Genomic DNA, 14,829 nt, shown 5'->3' on the forward strand with positions numbered 1-14,829 from the left:
AAAGAAAAGGACTTCACCACTCACCTGTCTTTTATCAGATGACAGTATAGTGCTGATAGATCGTTGGTGACAAAGTTTGTCATGAGTTTACAAACATGGTTGAACTGATAAGTGTCATACACTGCCACAACCTAAAACATGATGATCCTTGTATGTATCAGAATAAACAGATCTTAAGTCAAAAGTTGAACTTCCGTAATAAACCATTTAGTTGAGAACAAGTACCTCTTTTTCCAAACCAAAGAGCAGATTGAGTAAGTACTTGTCCAAGTTGTATAAATGTAGAGCATCATTGTCACTCTTATTCTGGAAATCGTTTATGGACCCAAGGATAAAGCGTAGCACAAGGCGTATTTTTTGGACAGAATCTGCAGAGCTGTCTAACAAACTGTTGCTTATACTTATGTTACCATGATGCGTACCATGTGAAGCAACCCACCACCTGTAATTGAAAGTACAGTATTTGGGGAAAAAGATGTAATTATTGCACAACATAAAATCAATATGATGAGTAAGTGAAATAAGACTGTAAAATGTATCACATGTTACTAACACTGACCAACTGATCAATTTTTACAGTTTAAACACATTCCTTCAACTGGTACCAAATTGCTGGATTGAATTGAATTGAATTTTATTTGATCCTGTAAGATTACATTGTGTACAGTAAATGTGCGTGTAATATAGGACATACCAAAGTATTAAAATTCTTTATCACTTATTTTTCTACACCTTTAGCTTACATTTTTACATCACTGATAATGAGTAACAATATATACAAATTTAATGGCATAAGTATTCTGCAACACTGTAAAACTCTTTTTCAATGAGATAGTCTTTAAGTTTCTTTGCAAAGTCATTGTGAAGTACACTATCTTGCAGGGTTTTGGGCAGACTTCTTAGTAGTCTGATACCAGAGTACTGGGGTCCTTTTTCTAGCATTGCCAGTCGGTGGGGTATGCTCCGTACTTCATTCTTCTTTCTTGTTTTATGGGTGTGTACACTAGCATTTGTAATCCAGTCCTCACTACCTTTTGTGATGTACATTATTGTTTTGTATATATACAACGATGAAAAAGTTAAGATACCTAAATTCTTGAAACAGTTTCTGCATGTTTCAGAGGTCTTTCTTCTTAAAATGGTCCTAATTGCTTTTTTTTGTAATGTGAACACTCGTTTTGTCTCTTGTTTGTTTGAGTTTCCCCACACAGTCACTCCATACTGTAAGTATGGTTCGAAAAGTCCATGATACACTGTACACAGAAGGTTCCTGTCTGAATACTGTCATAGCTGCATCATTAAGAATATGACAGAGCTCAGTTTCTTACAGACATTATTAATATGTTTTTTCCATTTCAGTTCACTATCCACAAGAATACCTAAGAATCTAGCAGAATCTACTTCTTCCAGCCTTGTTCCATCAACCTCTAAATCCATGTCTACAGCCTTTTCCTTGTTTTTAAACACTGCATACATAGTCTTTTTTAGATTTATAATCAGTTCATTTTCCAACAGCCACTGAGCTGTGACATTTGCAGATATGTATGCTCTTCTCTCAAGCTGTTCCATATTTTGGTCACTATTTAGTATTGTCATGTCATCAGCATACAATATTTTCTTTTCTTCCTCCTCAACACCTATATCATTAACAAATACATTCAATAATAATGGCACCATTACCGAACCCTGCGGCACTCCATATTTGATGGATTTGGTTTCTGATTGGTACGAGTTTCCTAATGATACATACTGCTTGCGGTTGCACAAGTATGATTTTATCCATTCACCTGGTTGCCCCCGAATGCCATAGTTGCTTAATTTTTGTATCAGCATTTCATGGTCAATGGTGTCAAATGCCTTTGAAAGATCCAGAAACATTGCAGAGACAACCTTTTTCTCATCTAAGGACTGTAAAATGTATTCTGTTAGACTGACAATTGCTGATTCTGTAGATTTACCCTTTCTGAAACCATGTTGTGAGGTCATGAGAATGTTATGTTTGTCCAAATAGTTAACTAATCTGGTATACATAAGCATTTCTAGGATTTTTGAGAAACCTGATATCAGTGAAACTGGTCTGTAGTTGTTGGGATCATCCTTACACCCTTTCTTGTACACTGGCACTACCTTCGTTATCTTCAGTTTTTCTGGAAAAATTGCATCTCTGAAAGAACAGTTTGCTATGTTCAGCAGTGGTGTTATTATCTCCTCACATACCAGCTTTATTACATGATTTGATATTTCATCATCACCAGCTGATTTCTTGGACTTCAGTTTCTGTATAGTTTTCTGCAATTCATCTTCTGTGACTGGTCTTAAGAACATAGTACTGCATGATCTTTTTGGTACCTTAATACCCTTCTGTTTTTGACTATTTCTTTCCAATTTTAGGTTTTCTACTACACTGATATAGTTATTATTCAGTATGTTTGCTATTTCCATACCAACTGTGACCACTGTGTTGTCTACTTTAATTGACCTAATACCTTCTTCTTTGTTTGACCCATCGTTTTCCTTTCTTTCAGCATTGATTGCATTCCAAGCTGCCTTTGCCTTGTTTTTTGAGTTCGCTATAGTGGTGTCAATTGCTCTTGCTTTTGCTTCTCTTATTGTTTTTCTATACTTCTTTTTTAACATTTTATAGTTTTCAGCTTCGCCCATCCATCTCACGTCCTGAAGCTTCCTTCGCTGTTCTAGTATTTCACTCGTAATCCACTGTGCTTGATCTTGATGCCTTTCTTGTCTCTTTACTTTGGGAAATGGTACATTAAAATGGTACTTAATTGTTGAAATAAATGCATCATATTTTTCATTTACACTCTGGGCCTGTAGGGTTTCATTCCAGGTTTCCTTACTTAACATTGTTCTAAAGATGTTGATATTTTGTTCACTGATGATCCTAATTTCTTTGGTTGTTTGTTTTGGTTCTGATACTGTGTCATTACTTCTGCAAAAGCTGATTAGCTGTCCATGATGATCAGATATTTCTGTCTGAACTACATGTGACTCATAGTTACACATATTAGTAATTATGTTGTCAATAATTGTCTCACTTTGTGAAGTCACTCTTGTTGGTGCAGTTATTGTCACTTTCATTTTATGCTGTATTAACAATTCTTCAAAATCCTGTCTTATTTTTGTGTCTTTTCCCATGTCAATGTTGAAGTCTCCACATATAATAAGATTTCTCTTCATATTCATTCTCAATAAGCAAGCAACTTTTTTTAGAAAGATGCTAATATTGCCACATGGTGACCTGTACACACAAAACACTCTAAAATCCTCTGCCACTATACCAGTAACTTCAAAGTAAGAAATGTAGCAGCTTCACTGTTTACATTCTTTGATAGAGTACCTGTTTTAATATATATACAAACGCCACCACCCTTATATTTAGATCTGCAGAAGTAACTAGCTAGTTTGTAGTCCTTTATTGCCACATTATGTATTTTACTTTCAGTTAGTCCATGTTCACTTATGCATAATATGTCTGGTCTTACTTCACTCAGGAGTACTTCTGTTTCTAATTTTTTGTTACCAAAGTATTGAATATTTTGATGAAGTACTTTTATGTAATTTTTCTTTTGTTGGTTTACATGTTGTGAGCTGTATTCTGGGGCAAATTCTTTAGTATCGTCTTTTTTTGTATGGTGCTTATATTTTTCTTTTCCAGCTGGAGTGTATGATTTTTCATCCCCTTCAGGCCATATTAGTTTCCCTTGCATCTAATGATTTTGCAGACATCTGCAAACATTCTGGTGAACGTTACAGACCCCAGTCTATTTAAATGCAAGCCATCCTTCGCTAGTGAGTTTTCACATAGGAATTTGTTTGGGTCTATAAAAATTGCCCCAAGACGATCACATTGTTCTTTAAGAGCACAGTTTATTTTGGCGATATATTTTTCACTCACTGACCTTCTGTTTATGAGGCTCACTCAGAATGTTTTTCATGGAATGCAAAATCCCTCATATAAGAGTACTCTCCTTCTAGATATTCACATTGTGCAATATGCCATCTGTGAAACATTACACACGAACATTTTTGTAAGAAAAGAAACTGCTACTGGTGCCTAAAAATTAATGTGCACTTTGGTTGTTAAGAAAGTGATTGGAGGAGGCATGTGTTCTGTTCCTTCATAAACACACTCGAATAACAAATATCTCTGATGTACATGGCTTTGTGTAGAGGTGGGTGCCAATTAATTAATGTAAACTCAGGGATGTTTTCAAAAGAAAATCACAATTTTCCTAATACAGGACAAATCATAAGGGAATGACAAGACACCTCCTCAAGACAGGTGGTATTACAAAGTGATTAACTCAAACAATCGAAAATCCAGGATGGAATGTAAGAATAATTGTGACTCAGCATCTCTGCAATAAAGAAATTAAACTGCATTTCAAACAGAAAGCCATTACCAGAGCACTAAAATTTCTGAAATCTTTAATTTTGGAAGACACAGTCAGTTACTTACAATTGCTCTAAATCAAAGGAATTCATTCAATTCGTAGAATCCAAAACACAAAATGAATACAATTTGTGGTGCAAAAGTGTTACCTTCCCATACATAAGCTGTGAGCGATCAGATCACAATACTAAAACTTAAAGCAGGCAAGGCACTAGCACAAATTTCCACATACTGTATGATATTTAGGTACACAACTGAAATTCATTAGCAGCATGATACAAATATGACTGCTGACTTCCCAACCACCTTATATTGTTATACATTGTGCAATCGATCTGAAATAAGCTCATTATTCACCAGCAATTGTAGCATTGTTCCCTCCGAAGACCTTTCCCATTTTTAATTCCCTACGATAATGCCCAATGTATGAAACAACATTTCTTAACCCTCCAAAATTATTTGAGGTCTCATTTAACTGTTAATGTATTATTAAGTGCATCATCACTGTTGCAATGAGAAGAATATCATTTTGTGGTATGAACAGTGGATCACAACAGAAATTGAATTCCAACAGAAAGCTCTAAATATGACATGTGTACTACAGATAATTTAGGAGTAAAGGTAACAAATCACTGAATAGTTGAAGCATTGATTTGAATTAATGCTCCACTATTCTGTAAGTTGTTACCTTTAATTCTACATTATTTATATTACGCCATAACATTTCATAACATGTGTGTAATCAGTTTAAACAATGACCCTTATCCCACGGACTATTCCGATAGGTTTAAAGTTGATGCACTAGTGGTCTGCTCATAATACATCTACACAAATGACAATAATAACTAGAACATTTTTATAGTTTTTCTCCATACACTGTCTGAAAAATTATAGGCTGCTAGTGCATCTTTTTACACCGATAACTGAAATGTATAAGGGGTGTTCAATAAGTATTGCAACACGTTCTTTTCTTGGACAATTTCAGTTGAAAAAATGTGGAATTTGTTGTAGGATAGGGTGGAATATTCCCATTTCAGCCCCTATGGTTTCATTAAGTTCTGATTGGTGGTGGCACTAAAAGTAGCCTCCAAACTGGCGTCTGTAACACAGGTGCATTCCAAGCAAAGAGCTGTCACTTAGTTTCTATTGGCAGAAAAACAGAGCATCACAGGCATTCATAAACGCTTGCAGAATGACTGCTGTGACCTCCTGCAGCAAACAAAAGCATCACAACAATTTCACACAAATCTGCCCGATCTCCCGTGCGTCGTCCAGCTGTACACAGCTGTGTGTGGACAGATTTGTTCGAAGTGATCAACAGATCACAACCAAACACCTCACTGCTCAACTAGATGTCTGTGTTGGTAGTGCTGAAACACTCATCCACCTGTTGAGTTGTTCAAAGGTGTGTGCCCGCTGAGTTCCTCGCCACCTAACAGAAGACCATAAAGAATAACAAAGGACCATCTGTGCAGAATTGCTTGCACATTATGAGGACGATCATAACAATTTTTTGTCAAACATCATGACCGGTTTTAAAACATGAGTTCATCAATTCGAAAGAAACTCCAAAGAAACAGTTCAAGGTCGCACCCTTAGATGATAAAGTCATTGTAGCAGTCTTCTGGGACTCGGAAGGGTTATTCTGTTGGATGTCCTCCTTCACTGTGCAACAATCAACTCTGAAGTGTATTTTGCTACAACTAGGAAATTGAAATAATGACTTCAGTGTGTTTGTTCTCACAAAAATGCAAACAAACTTTTCCTTCTACATGACAATGCAAGGCCTCACACAATCTGTGCACTTGAGAGGAGCTCACAATACTTCATTCGAATGTTCTTACTCATCCATCCTACAGCCCAGATCTTGTACCTTCTGACTTCCATCTGTTTGGCCCAGTGAAGGATGCATTCCACGAGAAGCAGAACATGGATTTTAGGGACATAACTGATGAAATGTGACACTGGCTTTGACCTCAACCAGTAGAGTAATAACATGTGGCCATACAGCCCTTTGCAGTAAGATAGTGTGTACTGAATGGAGATTATGTCAAGAACAAGAGTTTTGTAGCCAAAAGAGTGGGGAATAATACTGTGTATTGGAATCCTCCTGAATAAAACCAACCTGCTTTCAGAAAAAAAAAAAAAAAAAAAAAATTGTTGCAATACTTCTTGAACACTCTTCGTATTTCCAATATTGGCACCATCACTTATCAAACTACAGTAATCTTCAAAATCCAACCACAGATCTTAAGGCATGTGCTGCACTTGATTTTTAGTTTTGATTCATTGTTTCAGTTGATATGATCTGATACCTGAGAACATCAGTCCCATAAGCTGGTATGTGTTTGCTGCCTTCAGTAATGTCAACAGGATCTACAACATTTCCCAATGACTTTGACATTTTTCGACCATTTCCATCAACTGCAAATCCATGAACAAATATAGCCCTGTGAATTACAAAACAAAGGTACATTTCAATATTTTTTCAGCCTTTAACAATTAGATTTTGATTGTCTAAATCCTACACATAATTATTTTGTAATCTGTTCCATAAAATAGAATGACCTCTTTGCTTAATGAAACCCTGTAATATTTCTTACTAACACTAGTTTCATGTACGATATGAAAGTAAAATAAAAATTTTGTGAAAGGATCATGTACCCTATTGAGCAACAATCATATCGGAAGGAATAAATGTAATCACTTGTCATATAATTGAAGCACAGGAGGAAAAAGCAAAACACCAAACAACAGAGCTACTTGTGGCTACAATAAGATTAACGATTAACCTTGTGTGTGTGTGACTGCGTGTGTGTGTGTGTGTGTGTGTGTGTGTGTGTGTGTGTGTGTGTGTGTGTGTGTAAACCACAACCAAATTTATAATTTTGACATAAACTGTTATTTTCATTAAAAAATATCTCCTTTATGGAAGACTCCCAAGAACCTGTTATGAAATTATTAACTCACCAGCTGAGAAACCTGGCATTGCCCAGGTATATATTTAAAGCTGTGCCTGACACTTCGTAAATGTGTAGTTTATTTTTTACTTATAAAGCTTGTTAGTACAATGTTTGAAGTTGTATGATTTAGGACATGAACAAAGATCTTGGTTGGTTCACTAATACAGGAGAGATGGCAGTAGGAAAACCAACTGACACTAAGTTCCACACTCAAAATATGCAGTGTTTGGCCTTGTGCTTAGTTCATGGTATAACATAAGCTCACCAGGAACTGTACACATTTAAAGTAAAATGGTGAATTGTTAGGAATAAGAATAATTTGGGGTATAAAAACTCACTCGCCTGTGCCACTTTTCATCAAAATTTCTGCCATCTAGAAGAATCCTTGCTAGAAACCCAGAATCCTAAACACCTCACCTGGTTCAGATTCACTGATGACATCTTTTCTATCTGGATCGAAGGTGAGGACACCCTATCCACAGTCCTCCAGAACCTCAACAACTTCGTTCCCACTTGCTTCACCTGGTCCAACTCAACCCAACAAGCCACCTTCCTAGATGTTCACCTCCACCCCACAGATGACTACATCAGTACCTCCATCCATATCAACCTACTAACCACCAGCAATACCTCCACTCTGACAGCTGCTACCCCTTCCATACCAGGAAGCCCCTTCTGTACATCCTAGCCACCTGTGTTCATTGTATCTGCAGTACCTCTCAAAATAAACCGAGGGTCTCACTGAAGCCTTCGCTGACTATAACTATACTCTCAACCTTATACAAAAACAAATCTCCCACGCCTTATCTTTCCGGTCTCACACCACATCATAAAGTTCCACCGTCCAGCCACAGAGGAGCATTCCTCTCGTAACTCAGTACCACCCAGGACTGGAGCAACTGCTTACATTCTCTTCCAAGTTTTTGATTACCTCTTGTCATGCCCCGAAATGAGAAATATCCTGCCCACTAACCTTCCCACCCCTCCCACAGTGGTATTCCACCATCCACCAAACCTACACAATATACTCGCCCATCATTACACAAGCCCTGCTCCCAGTCCCTTATGTCATGGCACATACCCCTGTAATAGACCTAGATGCAAGACCTGTCCCATACATCCTCCCACCACCACGTGCTCCAATCCGGTCACTAACATCACCTATCCCATCAAGGGCAGGGCGACCTGTGAAACCATTCATGTGATCTACAAGCTAAGCTGCAACCACTGTGCTACATTCTATGCAGGCATGACAACCCACAAGCTGTCTGTCCTCATGAATGGCCACTGACAAACTGTAAGCAAGAAACAAGCGGACCACCCTGTTGCTGAACACACTGCCAAACATGGTATTCTTCATTTCAATGACTGCTTCACAGCCTGTGCCATATTCATTCTTCCCACCAACACCAGCTTTTCTGAATTGTGCAGGTGGGAACTTTCCCTTTCCTATGTTCCCGTAACCCTCCTGGCCTTAACCTTCATTAGTCACTGTCCTCATCCATCCAGCCCTCCAGCCCCTTTTCTGTTCCCTCCAGCACTACACAGCCATCATTCCACCATCACACCCAGGCATTTTATGTCTCTCCTTTACCACTACTTCCCCCCCCCCACCCCGCCCCCTCTCCCCTGCCCTCCATCTAACCTGCAGCACTTCACTGTCTGCCATCCCCACCATACTATCCCTCCCACTCCCCACCCCAGACTCCTCCTTACCCCACCCAGTCGCCACCCTCATCACGCACTGGGGCTGCTGCTCCCAGTGTGGTTTCAGTTACCGAGACTGCAGTTGTGTGTGTGTGTGTGTGTGTGTGTGTGTGTGTGTGTGTGTGTGTGTGTGTGTGTGTGTGTGTGCGCAACTGCAACTCAGCACCTCCGCTGTACGGTAAGTATTCTGATGGGTGAGATAATTCATGATGCTATTGATTAAAGTTACGTTGTGCCCTGCTATTGGAAGGAGTTTCTAAATAGCGAGTTACAGCTTGATGTTCTCGAGCTGCTGTAAGTCTCACCTCATGATCTTCATTGGATTCTTGAGACTGCATTGTCCTCGGTTTTTCAGCCATTCTTGTGTATTCAGCAAGACTAAACTGTTCTCTACACATTTTTTCATAAACAACACTAAATCAAAATGTAATGAGTTGGCACCCAAGTCACAAAGCAAACTTAAGCAATCTATATTTTTTCTTAGCGTGCACCAGCCGGAGTGTGTTATCCCGGATGCGCGCAGTAGTAGCTCTAGCAGTGCACTCCGCTGGTGCGTCCGGGCCACGTGGCGCTGAGCCAAGTTGGGAACATTGCATCACCGACTCGCTAGGCACTCAGCGGGCAGTGCGGCACTATGCTTGGTAACTTTTTCAAACTGTTACATCCTTGAGCCCCCGGTTCGTGATGTACGACTAGCGGTTACAGGAGTCAAGGATCACACTTTATTAATAATTATAATACAAAGTAATATCTCCAGTTAGAGTTACATTTTCAGCAAGTACACCAGGTCCTTTCATCCATACATGAATTTTTTCATCATTACTAACTTTTCTACAGGAACGTGTATACAACGTAAAAGGCATATTACTATAAACATAGCTAGGTCTACTTTGCGTCTTCGCACTGAGTTAAAAAAATAAATAAATAAATAAAAAACCTAAGAGCAACATCTACTGGTTCTTTGGTGTACTACAAAACTAACAGCATCACCTATTGGTTCTTTCGTGTATTATACTGTTACAATTAGGAATCCAAATTACTAAGCTAAGCAGATGATTTTACATAGAACTTTAAATTATGGTATATTTCTTTTGCAAGTTCCAGTTTTGATGAAATAAAGCCTATACATTGCCTGGAGCTATACTCAAGTTACCCGTGAAAGCCCCATGAAAATTCAGCTAGTAGTTTTTGGAGATTAGCATGTTCAAACAGACAGATACGATGGTTTCACAGTTTCATTATTAGTACTGATAAACTTGAATGATGAGCAATGTTTATGTGTCAGGAAACAGAGGGAGCACTTTATTTCACTAACCGATAGGGAGGCTTCTCACGCAGTGCAACTGATGTCATTAGTGAAGACTGGAACCAACCAGTGATTTGGTCTACACCTTCCAAATATAAGTCAGCCACTCTTTGATCCAAAACAGAAGACCATGATATTCCACTATCAAACCAGATGTCCAAGATGTCCTAAAACAGAAAAAGAAAATATTAAATGTATCAAAAAAAGATAAATTGTGCTAATGAAGTGCAGTATATGTTACACACCTGACTTTTTTCTACGTCTTGTACATCTACATCTGAGACACAACCTTCAACAAGTTTCTCAGTAGGCAGTGTCCACCAGAAATCTGGACCATGTTCTTCCAAAAGATTACAGAAGTGATCGATGAGTGGTCTAAAAATTATTGTATAATAATATTACATACTAATTATTAGGTCATGTATAATGAACATGTTCAACTGACATATAACATAAAAAATTTTTAGGCTCTACCTGGTTACCAAGATTTCCTGATTTGACTGTCGGTAAAGAACTGGGATCGGTACACCCCAAACTCTCTGCCTTGAGATACACCAGTACGGTCGCCTGTCCAGCTGCGATATTAGCTGACCACTTCCACTGAATTTTTCTGGCAATATGTTAACAGCTCTGAGTTTGTTCTAATATTTAATAACATCAATCAGAGACTGTGTAAAACATTTAATGTGAGACAAAGAATTTTAAAAAATGTTTTGCTCTAAGACTTACAATTGCTGTTTGTTTAATTGCATCAGTGTCAATAAACCACTGCTTGCTAGCTCTGATTATAACTGGCTGCTTTGTCCTCCAGTCATAGGGATAACTATGTGTATACTTTTCTTGGTGCAAAATATCATTCTGCAACAATTCCAACACTTTTTCATTGCCTGCAGACAACACAGGTAAACCTTCAAGCTCTGGCCCAATTTTAGACATAAAGCAGCCATCTTCATCAACCAAACACTCCTATAAGAGAAACAAAAGTAATGTATGAACTAATACACTAAAGAAAACATTGCTTTGCTAAGATGCTCGTTTGGAAAAAGGTATGAACATTTATTTTTCACAAGTAAGTTGAATGGCTGATGACTACTTATCTTGAGGGAGTGAAATTTCAAGTTATGTCAACAGACAAATATAAAAGTAGAAAAAAACAATACCCACCATGTACAGAAACATACATTTATCTAATTCCATTTACTAATGGGAGCAAGAATGGCCATGAGTATCAATGATATGTAACAGGCCAACCCTTTGTCATCCACTATGCAGTGGTTGCCATTTACTGTGCAGAATCCTCCAGAATGGAGATATAGTTATAATTTGGACCCCATAATAAGTACAACTGAATTTTGTAGTTTTGCATTTTTCAAGTTTTAGGAGTGAACATAGAGTTTCAGTGTTTCTGGCATAGCCGGCCGTTGTGTCCGAGCGGTTCTAGGTGCTTCAGTCCGGAACTGCGCTGCTGCTACGGTCACAGGTTCGAATCCTGCCTCGGGCATGGAAGAGTGTGATGTCCTTAGGTTAGTTAGGTTTAACTAGTTCTAAGTTCTAGGGGACTGATGACCTCAGATGTTAAGTCCCATAGTGCTTAGAGCCATTTGAGCCATTTTGTTTCTGGTATTAGCAACATACCATTTGCAAAACAAAATCTTAGCTTCACATTCAATTTGACATTTGACATTTGACATTTGTAAAGGCAAAGAGTTTGGCCCAAACTCTTTGCCTTTACAAATGTCTGCTTGTGTCTGTGTATGTGCAGATGGATATGTGTGTGTATGTGCGAGTGTATACCTGTCCTTTTTTCCCACTAAGGTAAGTCTTTCCGCTCCCGGGATTGGAATGACTCCTTACCCTCTCCCTTAAAACCCACATCCTTTCGTCTTTCCCTCTCCTTCCCTCTTTCCTGATGAAGCAACCGTTTTTTGCGAAAGCTTGAATTTCGTGTGTTTGTTTGTGTGTCTATCGACCTGCCAGCACTTTCGTTCGGTAAGTCACATCATCTTTGTTTTTAGATATATTTTTCCCACGTGGAATGTTTCCCTCTATTATATTCAAAGTATACTATATGGTTGATACAAGGACAATGTCCTCTTAAAATAGTTCATTATGCCTCAACATTTCATTTCATTGTGAGGTATTACTTGACAATAGTCCACACGCCAAAATTGCAACCATAAGTATACAAATTTAATACCAGTCAAGGTGAAACGTATTGCGATTTGTGAAATGCTTAATCAGTGTAAGAGAGGGCATAATTTTAAACAGTAAATAATATTTCTTTTATTTTCTTGCCACTTATACTAATAAATTGCATAATACGAAAACGAAAAAGGAAGAACGAACCAAGGAAATTCCATGTTTTAAAGCAACCAAGAAATCATCATGGCCATGCGCTGGAGATGTATGCACCAATCCACTGCCTTTGCCAGTTGAGACATGGTCTGAAGGAAGCAAAGGCAAGTTGCATCCTTGCTTTAGAGGATGCTCATAGAATGTATTCCTCAACATGTCACCTACAACAGTAGAGACAAAAGGATTTAAAACTGATATGAAGTGTGCAAAAAGAAATAATAATCACTTGAATTTCAAAATGTAAAGCTGAAAGTAATTTGAAAATACCAAAGAAATTTACCCTGTCTTAGGAATTCTAGATAACAATATGAGTTTTAATACTTGAGGTGATTTTGTAAATAACTTTTGCAGCCAGGGACAGTAAACAGTTGTTGCCAAAATTAATGTAAAACAATTCAGTAATGAAAAACTATCATCATGCACAGAGAGAAACTCGGGGACTATTGTAGTCAGTTATTGGCAAGAAACATCACACTGGAGAATTTATTTATCTTCTTCTTCTTCTTCTTCTTCTTCTTCTTCTTTTGGGGGGGGGGGGAGGGGGCTGGGGTTGATTTATGTGGTTCAGTGTTTCTAGGCAAGTTTTCCATCCCTGCAGGAGACTTCATACGACACATAAAATTCTACAATATTCAGGTGCTTCTAATGTATTTTTAGATTTACTGAGGATACGCATTGTGGAGGTCAATCGTCTTCATTATTCACTGAAAATCTGTGCCTGCCTTACCACCAGAAACAATTACACTTGGTCCTAATTAAATCTGTAATTCAAGCCTCTCTGCAAGATCAGATTAAAGTGAGGAAGCTATGATCTTCATGGACACCACACTGTGTGAGAGAGAAACAGGTGCTATGTCAGCAAGTGGCCGGACACAACCAAAAACAGGAGAGAAACGGCAATGACACAAGGCGAGAAGACTGCCTGTGAATGGAACTCAACCCCGTGCCGGAGTCGAGCAACCAGGCTGACTGAACGGCAGACCTGAGACAACAAGACCAAGTCAATAGCAACAGTGCAACAACAATGTGCAATGTAAGTTCGACACAATGCTGTCAACAGGCCAAGTACGAGCCACAATCCAAAGGGAAGTTGTCAACGAATAGACAGCAGTACAGTGGAGATAGTGACAAATGCTATCAAATGAAATACATGACTGACTGAGTGGTTGAGGTGCAGTGTTATTTATGTCAGCTAAGAGGGCACTATGGGCCAATGTATTCAAGTGTTGAGATGGTGGCGCACTCACTAGGTGAGTGCAGTGCTGTAGCAACACAGTCCACTATTGACCATCGAGATCCATTTGCTCTGGCAGGCATTCAACTTCTGCGCAGCCTGATACCAGAACATGCATCTCTCAAAACAAAGTATTGCTCATAAAGTTCGGAAACCTTGCCTCTTACAATGTAAATAGCACTGTTAAAGGCATTGACAATGTAACTTGATGCCCCAACTGATTTGTGAAACAAAAAGTTGGTCAGTGCACCTGTTGTAATCAAATATTCTTTGTCTGGCGAGAAGAGAAAGGCAGAGACCTATTTATCATAAGAGGAGCCTTGATATTTGTGATGTTGCACACAAAAGTAACATGAAATGTGAAACATGCAACGATGCTTGCCTCTGTAACAGAGATCCTTAACACCATTCAGCCAAGACTTGGGCTCAAAATATGGTTCTTTTGTCAGGGCAACACCTCAGTGTAATGGGTCAAGATGTATATTGGCTGACTACAACTGGCTTCAAAAGCCATTGATCATCATATTCATAAATCCGATCTGATTCTTTGTGACTTTTTCTTCTTTCTGAATGTGACACATACCTGGAAAGACAAATTTTCTAAAAATGAAGACCCCTTCAGCTGCCAAATACTATCTGAAAATATAGTAAAACTTGCTTTTTATACATTTCAGCAAACTGGCACAAAAAAGTGTAAAACACACAAAAGTGTACAATACAGGAAAGCATAGGAAACACAACACACTGGAGATTTTTTGCCTAATTTCCTCTGTTTACAAAGACTGCCAACTTCAGTGTTTTAACCTACATTGTGTTACAAGTTTAATTTACCATAATTTTATAATGATTATCA

At 38.4% G+C, this 14,829-nt stretch overlaps 1 protein-coding gene across 1 annotated transcript in view; it reads right to left on the reverse strand.

Moving 5' to 3' along the window:
• LOC126259852 (isoleucine--tRNA ligase, mitochondrial) overlaps nt 1-14,829 on the reverse strand; it is a 96,585-nt gene that overhangs the window by 16,085 nt on the left and 65,671 nt on the right. The window contains exons 7-14 of the mRNA XM_049956907.1: nt 12,734-12,903; nt 11,117-11,353; nt 10,862-11,028; nt 10,633-10,762; nt 10,397-10,554; nt 6,727-6,861; nt 226-442; nt 25-131 (exon numbers count right to left, since the gene is read on the reverse strand). Coding sequence (XP_049812864.1) covers nt 25-131; nt 226-442; nt 6,727-6,861; nt 10,397-10,554; nt 10,633-10,762; nt 10,862-11,028; nt 11,117-11,353; nt 12,734-12,903 — 1,321 coding nt within the window. The remainder of the gene's footprint in view (nt 1-24; nt 132-225; nt 443-6,726; nt 6,862-10,396; nt 10,555-10,632; nt 10,763-10,861; nt 11,029-11,116; nt 11,354-12,733; nt 12,904-14,829) is intronic.

The sequence above is a fragment of the Schistocerca nitens genome, chromosome 5 (assembly GCF_023898315.1).
Source record: "Schistocerca nitens isolate TAMUIC-IGC-003100 chromosome 5, iqSchNite1.1, whole genome shotgun sequence".
In the NCBI taxonomy this organism is placed as follows: Eukaryota; Metazoa; Arthropoda; class Insecta; order Orthoptera; family Acrididae; genus Schistocerca; species Schistocerca nitens.